Raw genomic sequence first — 15,211 nt, 5'->3', positions numbered from 1 at the left:
ATGCATCTAATTTCAAATAAACATGATTTTTTCTCATGCATATCATTATTATTGGTATAATGTGATTCATAAACTAAAAAAAAGGAATTTTGTATTTTTTTTATTTTTAATTTTATGAACTTTTTACTTGTGTGACGGAATGACATTTTGGCAACCAAGCTTTCGGCATGCCGTTTAGAACTGGTAGTTTCTGTGAATTTTGCAACTATTATTTTCCTGAACTATTTTTTACTTTTAGTATAATATGTAAGCAATGTAAATTGTGAATTTGGAAAATTAACCTCAGGTTGGCTAGCAGTTATTAACATCTATTTGCTGTGACGGAATGACCGTGACGGAATGACAAAAAGTTTAGTGGAAGAAAGTCTTCATTTAAAAAATGTTTTATTAATATGTAAATGATAAACAGAATGTAACAGATAAACAAAATTAATATTTACATAAGAATCAGTTAAAATTTCAACAATTTGAAAATTAGGTTGTCTCAGAAGAGGTTTTATATCTAACTTGCCAATGTCACATCTTATCTTCGTTCTCAGGAAATTTATGCATAAATCAATTTTTGTCCTATGTTCTTTAAATACTTTAACATCTAAATCGTCTTTGTTTATCAAAGTAATTTGCGCTGCATATAAATGTGCCTTCTTTTTTTTCGCAGTATGGGACAATGATTAAAGAGCCGACCGCATACTCCTCAATCACATTTTCCATTTCCTCTTCAAAACAGTGGCTTTTCAAATCATACACTTGGTTTTGGTTAAAATTAGAAAGCATTCCAATTTTGATGATTCGCTTCTAAACTACATGAGCATCTAGTGCAGGTCTCTTGTTCCTGGCAATGCTAATGTAGCAAGTGTCTAGCTGAAGTCATTCTCTTTTACCCTCTCTTAAATATAATAGCTGGACAAAAACAAAACTTCAACGATTTGTTGCTTCAACTTTATGAAATCATAAAATTCTTTTACATATTATGTGCCGTTTTACAGTAGCCAACATCTTGTTTGGCCTTTTAGAACAACATCACAATTACATGGTATTTATAGGTGCATGTGCTGTGAGGTATTAATGAAATACACTTAACAAAAATGAGAATAAGAACAAAAATGAGATAAGACACTCTTTACATCAATATATGCTTCTTTATGAAAAGCCTCTTTTAAGGCCATAAGTATATATTGCATCTGCACTCTTTGTTATTCTGTCAGAGTTTGTATTATGACTGAATCCTTCATACTTGGGGGCTTGTAACTAACATCATCTTGACAGTAAAATTTTTTTAACCAAATTAAACAGCTCATCAACATTACTTTTCTCACTTAGTTTCTTTTGAGTTCGATGTTAAATACTTCTCACATAAAGACTGAATTAATTTTTTTACCTGTATTGGTGATTTTGGAAGTGAATGTACAATTTTTTTATGGTGAGTGTACAATTTTTTTTATGGCTTCACCAAGACTCTGCAGGAATTTGTATAGGGAATTAAAATTATTTGTATGTGAAGAGATTGGTAGAATTTGATTTTTTCTTTGTTTACACAATCTCCGCACAACAGCGTTTGCACTTCTGAGTTTTTTAAGTTCAACTTTTGTCGCGGAAGCTTTCTTCTCTGCCTTTCTTTCTCTGTTTTTTTTCTTCATCATATCATGGGGATCTTGGTCTTTTTCAACATTTTATCTGTCTTTCAACAGCTGTTTTAGCCATTAAGTTAATTGAAGAAAAAATAATTCCCTAGTTTTTGACTAAGCTTCTCAAGGACTCGTTTTGTCATTCCATCGCCGAAGATGTGTCATTCCGTCACGCTAATTATTGGAAGTTAATAATCAAATGCATAGAATTTTACAATTTCTCATTGATTCTTATGCCACATCTGCTTTATATTCCAAAATATACAAATTTTCATTCAAAAACGCAGTTGCTATTTAAAAAAATATACTAAAACATGTGACGGAATGACACAAAAAAATGTTACTTTTGTTTAATATATTAAACTTAAAATGACTTAAAAGCTATGTTTTAAATGTTTAAATTTTGTACTATATGCATATTTTTATCAAAATATTGCAAAAGAAAGATACATTTCTTTTATTTTATAAGTATTTTTCAAGAAAACAATTTGAGCACAAATGTGAAGAATTCACTTGTCAGCCATGTGATTACTTTAGAATGCTGCCAGATTCAAAAAACTTAAAATTATCAAAAATTAAACAGTAATATGTAGACTTTGGCTATTTTTGAACATATTTTTAAAATTAAAATATGCAATTCATAAAAAAAAAATTTCACTTAAAAGTTGACACTTTCGTGGAATTGCCCTCATCCATAATACACTTTTGACATCTTCAATAATGCTGTTGGAATGAATGCTTCTGTTTAAGCCTTTTTTGGATTAATCAAAGCATGGAACAAAACTTGCACCTATTTTAATCTTTTTGAATAGTTTGTCATTGCTAATTTTTAATTAGAATTGATTCATATTGCCAGTCGCCACATTAGTTGAGTGTCAAACCAAACATGGTTCATATAATTTCCTTTCCTTCCCCAAAATATTTGAATAATTGTAAATGTATTTTCTTCTTCTGCTATCTGTCCTGCTTTTGGGCTATTGAACCAGTTAGTAACTAAGCCTCACGTTTTTCTGTTGCTTCATTTTAATTTGCTGTGATTTTTCACTCGCATGCTATTTGACTGCTCCTAGTATACTAATCTGCTTGTTTCTTTAGATTTTTGCCTTGCATTTTAAACTTGCATTACTTTTAAGATAGCCATTCATTCTCCAAATTTTTTGAGGCATCTTCTATGATTCATTAAAATAACTCATTTTATCATTTAAAAAATACATTCTGACTTGAAAATAGAAAAAAGACTAAATTTTTAACCAAATGATTGATTCATACTGATGTTTAACAAAATGTAAACAAAACATTTACAAACATATAATTGATATCAAAAATCCCAGTCCAGCAAAATTTGAGTTATTAAATAGAGTTTGCAATGTAATGACTGATTTTCATATTGTTCAGTGAATTGAATTAAAATATGGCATCCATTTTCTCAGTCTGTAACGTCCGTCTATCTACAAGCTTAAAAAGCGTTGCTTGACTGATGCTACTTGTCAAAATTTAATGTTTGTTTTCATTGGGTTCTTTTCATACCTCTTCTGGTGCTCATGCAGTGGTTTGTCAGGAGGCAGAGCTGTTACCTTAAATATAAAATAAGAAATTAACATATATTTTTGTCTATATTGCCTGGTGTTCCACTCTCACCCTTTTCTTCCTTCCGCAAGCAAACCAGTAGTTGAGGATTAGTCACTTGTGCTTGAACCCTGCTGGCAGAGATCTGAATAAGCTTAGATGATCAACTGACATTCTACTCGACATATATCAACCGCTCCTACATATTTGAACTCAAAATACCCAGTCTGAGAAGCACCCATATTCACTGTCTGATAGCATTCTGAAAGAAAAGATTGAGAAACATTTGTAGTCTTATTTGTATTATAGGCATTCTTTGACATCTGTGCTACCACATGACAAATTAAGTTGTCAATAATGACGAGCAATGTATGTATTCAATAAACTTTGTTTCAACTGAGATGCTCTGCTGTTATATGAATTTGTATTCTATGGACTTTGTGAAAGTCTGTTGCTATTGTTCTACGAAATTATGAATTTTTGCTTTGTCTGCTAACTATTGTTGAGGATCTGTACATAATATGCCATAATATTAATTAACCCTGTTTTTTATGTATTAAGTGTAAAACTAATAGGACTAATAGTTTGGAAGTTACGAAGGTTTTATGTACTAAAATTAATTAATTTTTTTGAATTTATACCTATTTAGGCATCTGACATTACTATATAGACAAGCATTGTTTCTTACATATTTTCATGATAAGTCCAATTTACAAAAATTATGTCATTCAATGGAACTAATAGTTTAAAAGCTATAAGGGTTTTAGCCCTTGACTGATATAAATTCAAAAAAATATATTTTTTAAACCTAAATCTCAGCATTTTTTAAAAAACTGTTAGTTTTATCAATTTGGTTTGATTTTATTGGAGTAGCATAAAAAAGCACTTAAAAATTAGATGGCAATCATAGACCTGTAAAAATGCATCAGTCTCTCAGTGCAAAGGGAACTTTTTTTTCTTGAGTTAAATAATTGTACTTTTTATTCGTGAACCATTAATAACTTTTAAACTTTTAGTTCTATTTTCTTGGGACTGATTTTATTGAATTCAGATTAATCAAATACGTTAGAAATAATTCCTCATTTGTCTAGATAGGAATATTTTAGTTTCTGCCCTTGAATAAGAGCCATTTTGTACTTAAATCCATTAAAACAAAAACTTCGCTTTTTATTACTTTAAAACTTGTTTTTACTTATTTTCATCACAGACCAGACTAAATACCTCACATTTTAGCCAGTAGTGACGACTTATGGCATTAAATATTTATCCCTTTCTTTAGATTACAATGTAAAGGATTGGTGACTACGAAAATCAAAATTTTCGATTTCTGAAAAAATGGTACGTGATAGAATGTTTCTTATATTTTTCCTGAAATCAGCATCCAAAAATCTGTTCAAATCAGCTATTGGTTTCTAATCATTCTTCTTAATGCAAGCTTCTGTAATTGTTATGACTTTAGTAAGTCTTTTGTGCATTATTAGTTATTTGCACAGTGCACAAAAAAAACTAAACACCCTGAATAACTTTTGTTCTAATCGGATTTTCACATACTATAACTCAAACTTCATGGTTCATAAAAGTGACCTCAAAGATGCTAATTAATTTGTGCAAACTTATGAGCTTACTATGTCTTTTTGTGCATTATTAGTTATTCGCACAGTGCATAAAGAAACTAAACACTCTGAATAACTTTTGATCTAATGATCGGATTTTCGTGTACTATGACTCAAACTTAATGGTTCAAGAAAGTGACCTCAGAGATGCTAATATTTTAATTATTGTGTGACTTAATTCTGTAACTTAAATTAGTGTGCAGACAATATTTTAAGTTACAGAATCATGCACAAAAACAAATTATCTCTGAATAAACATTAATAAAATATTGTCTGCCCAAATTAATTAGCATATTTGAGGTCACCCCCATGAACCATTAAGTTTGAGTCCTAGTAGTGCATGAAAATCCAATCATTAGTTCAACATTAACCTGTGTTTTTTATCACTGTTCTTAAAGAAATAGTAGACACTTAGTATTTATGTTAAATGTGCAATTTATTCTATAGATATACCTCTTTCTTATGGGATTTTGGAAGCAACAAATAATCTAAATAATATAAATGAGTGTGAGTTTGTCTGGGACTCAAATTACGATGTGGGTGTCTTTATAAAGGTAATTAAAATATTGTTTAAATTTATTAATTATTATTATTATGTAAAATTTTGTTTAGAATTATTAGTTTAATTACATTCTTTTATTGCATTAAGTTGAACTGCATTAGTAGTGAGTTCACAGCAAGAAAACATGGAGGAGAGAAAGGTGTACCACTTCGAATTTTAATTGAAACTTATTCTGAAGGTGAAAAATTACATTCTGCTTCTTGTCAAATCAAAGTCTTCAAGGTAAAAATTTTCTTTATTATTTTAATCTTTTTTCATAATGTAGTAGAACCTAGGGCTTGAAATCTTGATTGCACGTTTGGGTAAAAACTACATGCTCCTGACATGTAAATAATCAATTATAAATGCCCTTAAATACTGATTAAGCACCTCCCCAATTTTAATGTTAATTTCTAAGATATTAGATATGATGTGAAAAAATAATCAATGGAAAAAAAAGAAAAAATTTAATTGAAAATATTTTATCCTAATCTCAGTGCAAAACAAACTAGTTTGATCAACACTTTATAATAAAGTTTTGAAGTAGATTTTTAAAAGGCACAATTTTATTTAATATTTTGAAGCATTAAGCACACTTGCTGATACTAAATATACTTTTATTGATTGTATTATTTCTTTGTTAGTAAAACTTTACACTTCTGATCTATACTTAAAATAAAAGTATTGATGTAAGTATGATAAATAAAAATTTTTTCATCAGATTAATTATAGTTACATTAATATATTTTTATCAATATGCAATTTAGAAAGTTCATTTTAGCGTGCAAAAATTTTGAGATATTTCCAGCCACCCTTTAGTAAAAAGCTGACTATTCTACTATTCAGTTATCAACCCCCTCCCCTACTGACATGTGTTTCATCATTATTACTACCCATAAATTGAAGGGGAATTGAATTTTTTAAAAGGTTATGTCAAACTCTTATTAAGAAGCTATTTTTCAATTTTATTGAAGTCGTTATAAAAAAAATAAACTTTTTTAATCAAAACTAGAAAAAAATATGCCAAATATTTTTAAAAAAAAAGGAGGGAAACTAATAACATAACCAACACAGATGCAGTAAACTTTGTTACTTAATGGGTTGTTTGATTTAAAAAACAGGAAGCTGATGTTACGATGAATCTGAAATTTGGCTGATGGAAAACAGCAATTAAAAATAAAACAATATAATAAAATAAGTGTATACTGATTTTTTTGGGATATTGTATCATTAGAAAAAACGAATATGACAGTAAATTATAATTATTTGTAATACCATAATATCGAAAGTATTTTTTAAACTTTATGATAGTTACTAATTTTTAGTAATTTTATTTATAGTGTAATGTTTACGTGTTTAAATGATTGACTTGGAAAGGTTTCCCAATTATCTGACAATTTTGATTTTCCAACCTAACCCAGATTCTGAGGATGTTGGATAATCAGGGTTCTACTTTTACTCTTAATATTTATGAAATTTAAATTAATTTAGAAATTGTTAAATTTTGGTAAAATAAAACTTTACTATTTGCAACAGTTATAATGCTCTCTTCTATGTGTGTTGCATGAAAAAAAATCTTGACACCATTCCTGCTGATCCTCGTGTAAAACAACCTTTTGAATCTGCAGACCAAAAGGACAGACAATTACAATTCATCTGTAATTATTATGATTTTGGTCTTATTGTTGAGTAATAAAAATTATGGGTTTTGGGAATTTTCCTAATAATTTGCTTAAAATAAGTTTTTTTCCCCCTTAACTACCAAGACTTATGTAATTATGTTGTCTGCTGCTAAGCAATGATTGTTTTAATACCTTAGCAATTTTAAAAACAATAAATAAAAAGTAAAACAATTTGATAGACTGGAGAAATTTAAAAAAAATTAATCTTTCCTCCTTCCAACAAGCTATTTTAGACTCTTCAATGGTAAAAGAGGCTGCTAGCAAGTTTTTCAAAAAAAATGACTGGTTTTATTTTTGTTTCCTTTTTCAAGTGAGGGTGTGATTTAATTGTATAATATGATTATTTTTTTTATTTTTCACACAAATAAATGTTAAAAATAATTTTCAACTTACAGAAGATATGTATAACCTATGTATTTCAGAGTTGTAGTTATTCAAATATGAAGGAAGTTATAAGTATGTGATGATTAAAAAAAATTTGAAGATCCCAGAATCAAGCTGTTGCTCTTAATTTACTAACCTTTTTTGAGTTGTGATACTTTTCTCACATTCGTTCATATCATATTCAGATTTAGAGGCCCTGTAGAATCAGCATTATTATCATCACCCAACCATATCCAAGCACCTAGCCCCATTTTTAAGGTTCTATCTTTTAAAGGCAATGATGGTAGATATGCTTTGTCATTTTGACCTTGGTCATACAACATGGACGGCGCCTGATCTGGTACCCCTCTCTCCAAACTTCCACACCACAACCAACAAGAGAACTTTCTGCAATAAAAAAATTCAGCATGCACCTTGCTATGTGTACATGCTAGTTGTTTTGCTCGCCTTGACGATCAAATTCACTTTCTCCAGCTCGGCGCCTGATCTGGTAGCCCTCTCTCCAAACTTCCACACCTCAACCAACAAGAGAACTTTCTGCAATAAAAAAATTCAGCATGCACCTTGCTATGTATACATGCTAGTTGTTTTGTTCGCCTTGAGGATCAAATTCACTTTCTCCAGCTCGCCGACCAGCAGTGTAAGTGATGTCTTAACTAATTGTACCACCGGACCACTTCCAGAATCAACAGGAATAGTATCAGGAACCAATTTTTTTTCTTTTGCATTGCAGCACAATAAATTTATGTCAGAAAATTATCAAAAATTACTATCCTAATAATCTATTTTTATTATAAATTGTTATTTGTAATAGTTTCATAATAAAATGGTAATAAAGAATAAAATGGTAGTATCTTTAGGTTTAATTCAAACATCTGTTTCATGATTTTGAAATTAGATGTAAGTTAAACTTTAAGTTCTATTAGGTTAATATCATATTTTAATTAAAAATTGCATACTATTTTCAAATAAACAGATTTAAATAGACCTGAGCAGAAATAGAATAATAAGTTGGCATTACAATTAAATTTTGCCACATAACTTTTTTATCAAGAGGTGTAAAAATATTTTTTTTCTTTAAAACTGTTTTAATTAAAATGAGGTAAAAAATTAAAATCAGTTAAGTTTCAAACAAAGCAGGAAGCTAATAAGTGAAAGTTGTTTGGCGAAACAATTTGTTCTTATCTACCCTTTTAATTTGGTGATTTTATTTCTAATGAAAATACATAACTCTTTCAAAAGTATAATTAAATTGTTTAGGATTTAAGACTAAATTAAATCTTGAAGCAATTGTTTACTTTAGAGTTAAATATATAATTTAGGAGGTACAAATTAAAGTTGTATACTAATATTTGGTGTCTGAAAATCTAATTAGCTTATTGAATTTTTTTTTTCTTTGTGTAATGAATATTCTTGTTATTAATTTTCTAATAGATCTGAAAATCAAATTAGCTTATTAAAGTTTTTTTTTCATTCTGTAATTATTATTCTTGTTATAAATTTTCTAATAGATCAATTGAAATGACAACCTCTAAAACCAAAGCTATGATAAATATTTGTAACTAATAAATAATCGCTATTTAGTTATGTATTTTTTAGCATAATCACTTCAGTCCCATAGTATGATAGCTTTTCCACACTTAATTTTTAAAATATAAATAAAAACTTGTGGAAAGAAAACTTATATTATAAAGTTTTAAACAATTTTGAAATTCTTGACTAATGAATTCTTGTTGTTATTATCCGGCAAAGAATTTTTTTTTTTAACCTGCTTGGTATTTTATGTGTGTGTAAAACAAAATAAGATATTTTAACTTATTTTATTTGTGCTGAATTTCGACTTAAAAGATAATTATTGAAAAATCATTAGAATAAGAAGCAATCTGAGTGCAAACAAAAAATAATACTTTAAATGCACCTTAGGAGTCATGGTCGAACAATTCTTTAATAAATTTAATATCACTTATCTTCCATTTGCGCTAGTTCTATCACTTAATATGATTTTTAATTTTTGCATTATTAATTTTCAATTGTTCGGTTTTTAACCTACAGGTTGAGACTAGCACTGGGCTATAAATCAATATATCGCGACATATCGATTTTCCGCCTTTATCGGCAGGCCGATACAGCGACTTTCATTCCAGGCGATGCATCAGAAATCTGATTTAAGCCGTCGAGTAAAGAAGACGAACGCAAAACGATATAGCAATATACCGACGCCAGACATGCAAGGATCTTCTCTTACGTTCCGATGCCAACTGGCTCTGGGAAGATGATGTTCGTTTAGTTATGTTGAAACGGCCTTGATTGATGAGCGGTAGAATCGGTTGAATCAGAATCAGTTTTGAGAACATATATCGTGATCTTGCATGTTCGTTTTCGCACCTCTTAGTTTTTTTTTACTTCTTTGTCGCGACTTGATATCGTTTCTTGTAGATTATTTTCAGTGGGACTGACTTTGTGATCGCTGTCGTTACCTTGTTCTGAACGTAATCTATTATTGAAAAGAATATATAAAGAAATGTTTCTTAAGTAATTAGGTAAAAATTTTTATTGAAACTAAACTTTCTTTTTATTTTTAAATGTGAAAATTAATTTTGATATTATATGTTTAAGTATTATTTTACATTATTGAATTTATTACACTCGGAAATCTAATTTAAGGTGCCCATAAAGAATTAAATTAAAATATTATTGAATTTGTTAGGCTATTTATTACTTTATTTTAATTTATTAAAAACTTTTTGGATAAAACTTCTATTAATTTAGTGGGTTTTTATTACTGATTTTAAATTTATAAATCTTTAGTTTTCATTTTTATAAATAAAATTATAAAATTATAACAAAACTTATTTTTCCTCTTTTGGACTTGGACATAAGTCAATCAACTTTGTTTATTCAAAAAAACTAGTAATATTTGCGATTGAGACTTCTTTTTTGTATTTTTTTAAATCATTTAGCTCTTTGTTTTATTAATGAGTATAATCGTGTCTTTTAATTTTCTTTCAATATTTTCAGTTAAATATATTATCGAATATCATAATTCATTTGTTTTTAATTTTAAGAAATTAAACCTTACTTTGTTTTTTCGTTCAGAATTCGGTAATTATTCAATTTAACTTTATTATTTATGTGAAATAATAATGATAAAAAATAGTGTTGTTTTAAAAGTGTTTTTTTTTTTTAAATTTATTTAGCACTTTGTTTTAAGCATACAAATAATTTTTAACAAACTTATTTTTTAAATTTTCTTTCTATATTGTTAGGTAAATATATTGATAAATTTCAATTTTATTTATTATTTATTTTTAAACTAAGAAGTCTTTCATTATTTGCGCGATCATTTTTAGAAAATATAACATTAATATCTTTCTTAAGCAAAACATATACATCAAATTCATAAATTGATTTAAATCAATCTGAGTATGAAGTTTGGATAGAAATCCGACTTTCTGCGCCTTACAAGTAAATGAATTTCAAAAATACTATATCGCGATGCAAAACTGACGATGCATCACAATATAAAATTTCTTTTATCGCCCAGTCCTAATTGTGACTATAAAATATTAAATTGTTGTAATTTTGTACACTGTCTCTTGGATTGTTAGACTGAGGCTCACTATCAAAATAATAATGTCTTCTCTTTTTTTTTTTAACATGAAGCCCAAAGGAGCTGATAGAAAGCACAAAACTGACAAAGAAAAAATAACTAAACGGTCTGACAAAGAAAAGTATCATCCACAGTTTGAGTACACAGTATTTCGAGATGTAAGTAATTATTCATTTTCATCTAAATTTTATTAAATAAAAGAATAGCATTTTTTTAAACATCAGAAAAATATTTCGTCTCTGTACAAAACAAACCAAGTTCATATTTCTATGTGGTGACTTAAAAGTTTAGTTTTTACTGAACATTTTATTTCATTGCTAAGTATAAGAAATGTAATACCAAGAAAGAATTGTCTAAATTAAGTAAAAGTTAGTAAGATAGTATAGCTAAGATTCTTATATTGCCTATCTTACCACTAGCACAATTAACTCAAAAGTTGTCTTTTAATGCCTAGACTTGATTTTGTTTAAAGCCACAAGGCTTAAGTTTAAAGAAAAATTAATTAAACAAATTAGAAAATGATATCAAAAGGTTTTTTTTCATACAAAAAAAAATCAAATTTAATTAGCTTAACAGAAAAATATTCATATTTAATATTGATTAAATCATTATTAATGAACCAAAATGTTCCTTGGTAACATTTTCCTCTTAAAAGGAAGCTAGCTTGATGCTTTTGATGATCAAGTTGAGATAAATCATAGATTGGATTTCTCACAACTTGCCAAGTGATTGAAGAGGCTCATTGCCCAATTACTATGAAGATTATCTGTTTCTCACTAAAGTCTATACATCTCAATTTTTTTATTTTTTACTATCTCAAACTACAATTTAGAAATTTTATGGCTGATTTACTAATTTTTTTTTTGATACACCAAAGAGGAAAGGGTCTTTACAACATTTCATTAGAAATAAAATTGTGGCATGTTTTTTGTAATTCCTGCCGTCATTCTGAATAATTTGGCAAAAAATATTTAGCTGCTCTAACTTTTTTCCTAAATAAAAATTTTTTCTCCCAATAATTTTAAGTTTTCAGTCATAATCCCAAGGTATGGTTTGAAACTTTAGTCTAGAAAACAAGGCTTAAAGAGTTTATGTCTGAGAAATAAAAAAGAGTTTATGCTATACATAACTTTCGAAACTGGGAAAAAACATTTGGAGTTTTTCAAGTTCTGAAATAAAACAAAATCAGTTTTTGGTATAGGAATAGTAGTAGCCTAAAATCGAGGAAAAGACATAGTTTAATGTTAAATTTTATTTTTTAATGTTTTTTGTTATATCTGTGGAGCTAAATTCATCAATCAAAATAATTTGTAACACATATCATCTAATGGGTTACATTTTACAATGTTATTTTGTGAAATTAATTTCTTAAGTATCCCTTATATCTAATGACTCATTTGAAAATATTAATGTCCAAATGATGTTCTGTCAAATATGGATCATTGTGTTTTTGAAGTATTGTAAAATAATTAGATCTAAAGTTATTAAAATTTTGTATAAACATAGGTTTTATCGCCTAAGATTAAAGCATGCTTGCAACAGCTAGTATGTTGGACTATTACTCTCAACCAGCCATGGAGGTTAAGATTCCATAATTTTAAGACCAACAGCATTATGATGGCTATTATGTTGTCATTACACGCTACCTTTACTCACAGACAAGCAAATACTCATAGATCTGAAGTTGGGTGGACCACACACTTCCACCAATGATTAAATCCTAGGCCTACACATCAACAGCTCAATGCCTTAACAGCTGTGGCATCAGAGCTTTACTTTTATCACCTATTAAACTTAATAAGATTTGATATGATACAAAATTTTTCTCTAGTGTCACAACAATAACTTTTTTCTCTCATTTTTTAAAAACCTCCATTATTATTATTTTGGTGGTTTTTTTCAAAATATTTTTTCACTATTCAGGTGCCTAAAAAAGTGTTGTGGAAAACTTCTGTTCTATAAGAAAAATACATTACGGCTTATTAACAGGCAAGCAAAATTTGAATAATACAAATACTTTGAAATAAAAATTTCATGAAAATTAGAAATTTTTTGAAATTTTATGAAATATTATGTAAACATAAATTATTTAAATTAAAATGCTAGAAACTTCAAATTTTTTTTTTGCAAAATGGAGTAACTTTATGCATTCTCTAGATGTTTATATTTTATTACAGAAAATAATGAAAACATTTTAAAAACAACTTGCTTCTAGGAATCAAAAATTACATTGCCTAACAAATGTTTTAAACAAGTTTCACAAAAGTTCAAGTTAATAAAGTGACGAGGGCACCTAATGGGTCTTCAAAAACTACATAAATAAAATAAATAAATGATAATTTTCATTTTTTAATCTTAAAATACAAAAATGTAATGAAATGTTGTCTTTATTTATTTCTTGAATTCAAGGATCACATAGGTTCCAATACTTTTAATAATTATATGAGACACATATGTATACATTATTTTATTTCCTTAATCCTTCCCTCATTATTCTTTTTCTTCTTATGGTTAAGGAATTACTTTTTTATTTATGGAGTGTTCATATTTTGAATTAAGACAGTTTTAAATTCTGAAGCTCATTTCCCATTTATTTAAGTTTTGCAAAGTCTTGCCATTAGAAACCTTTTCTTCTCTAATCATACTCAGCGTGTAAAGGCTAAAAATTTGAGAGGTTCTAAAAAACACAATTTTAATAAACTCATGTGAATTAAACACAAAATCTTAGCAATTCATTACTACAATTTATTAATAGTTATTAAAATGAGTTCTGTTTATTAATAATAGAAAAATATTGTTTATTAATTATGCATCATGTAATTAAATAAAAATTACTTCATTATGTATATCAATATTCATTCTTTATTTTTCTTACAATTTATAACTCACAAATAATTATAATACAAGATGTGCACATGATTTTTTGTGTTCCTCACATATGTCTGCAAATATTTAACGATAATTTTTTTTAATGGACTTAAATTCAGTCCGTATACATACACCCACATATATATATGTATGTATGCATTTATATATGTATATACAGTACATGCTCGATATCTCAAAATACTTTCATGCCTTGAAAACCTTGTTAAGTCAAATTTTTTTCACAAAAAAAAAAGGAAAGAGAAATAGATTTTTTTTTGAAGAAAATCCAAAGTTTATTGTAAAACAACTCTTTTCGATTTAATGCATACCGTATATTCCGGTGTATAACGCGCACTTTTAATACAAAAAATAACATTGAAATTTACGGGTGCGCGGTATACGCCGAATATAGAAAATTATAGATTAAAAAAATTTAAATATAGAAAAATACTTTTATTTTAAAGAAATAACATACCTTTACCTGTATACTTTATTGATTTTCGTTATTGCATAAATAGTTCATTATATTCGTCTTCTGTCAGGGGCTCTAGTCTTCCGTTATTTCTTTAGGCACGTCATCACAATCTGTTTCGTCTTCATCATCTGCGTTACCCTCATCCATAAATAAACAGTCATCTTCTAATCCGTCCAGATTATTTGAAATGCTGCAATTTTTAAATGATTTTCTAACCATCTCAGGCTTAATTTCATCCCACGCTTTTAATATCTATTCGCACATTGTTTCCAAACTTGCATGACACATATGTCCTCCTTTTGTAAAGGTTTTCTCGCCCTCGAACATCCAAGTGTTCCACTGTTTTTTTAAATTGGCGTTAAATGGTTTGTTTAAGCAGACGTCCAATGGCTGAACTAATGGTGTCAATCAGCCCGGAATAACTGCCATATCGGTGTTACATTCTTTCAACAATTTTTTTGTGTTATCTGTAAGGTGGGACCTAAACATGTCCCACACTAAAAGGTTTCTGGTTTTCTTACGAAGAGTATATCTTAAAATTTAAAAAAAAGTCTTAGAAATTGCGGGTGCGTGTTATACGCTGGGGCGCGTTATACGTCGGAATATACGGTAATTATTTTTGTCTTTTAAAAATAAAATTATCATTGTTGCATTTCGATTTATAGTCAACTATCATTACATACTTATTTAATAGTAATTATTCTTATGTTTCATTACTCTACTTTTTTGAGTAATATTTTAGAATGTATTTTCTTCTTTTTAGAACGTATTTAGTTCTGAACTTGTTATCTTGAAAACTCGCTATTACGAAATTTTTTTAGCATTCCTTCAACTTTGAGAAATCAAA

General features: G+C 28.0%; 1 protein-coding gene across 5 annotated transcripts in view; it reads left to right on the top strand.

The window, feature by feature from the left end:
• The window catches only part of LOC107452167 (transcription factor CP2-like protein 1), a 111,396-nt gene that overhangs the window by 52,341 nt on the left and 43,844 nt on the right, over nucleotides 1–15,211 (top strand). For all 5 annotated transcript variants that reach the window (XM_021147816.4, XM_043048190.3, XM_043048189.3 and 2 more), the window contains 3 exons: nucleotides 5,252–5,358; nucleotides 5,454–5,588; nucleotides 11,075–11,179. In XM_021147816.4, coding sequence (XP_021003475.2) covers nucleotides 5,252–5,358; nucleotides 5,454–5,588; nucleotides 11,075–11,179 — 347 coding nt within the window. The remainder of the gene's footprint in view (nucleotides 1–5,251; nucleotides 5,359–5,453; nucleotides 5,589–11,074; nucleotides 11,180–15,211) is intronic.

Source organism: Parasteatoda tepidariorum, chromosome 11, assembly GCF_982258835.1.
Source record: "Parasteatoda tepidariorum strain Cologne lab strain chromosome 11, Ptep-v5.0, whole genome shotgun sequence".
NCBI classification, from domain to species: Eukaryota; Metazoa; Arthropoda; class Arachnida; order Araneae; family Theridiidae; genus Parasteatoda; species Parasteatoda tepidariorum.
Note: the sequence above shows the minus strand (reverse complement) of the source record. Positions and strands in the feature narration are given on the sequence as shown.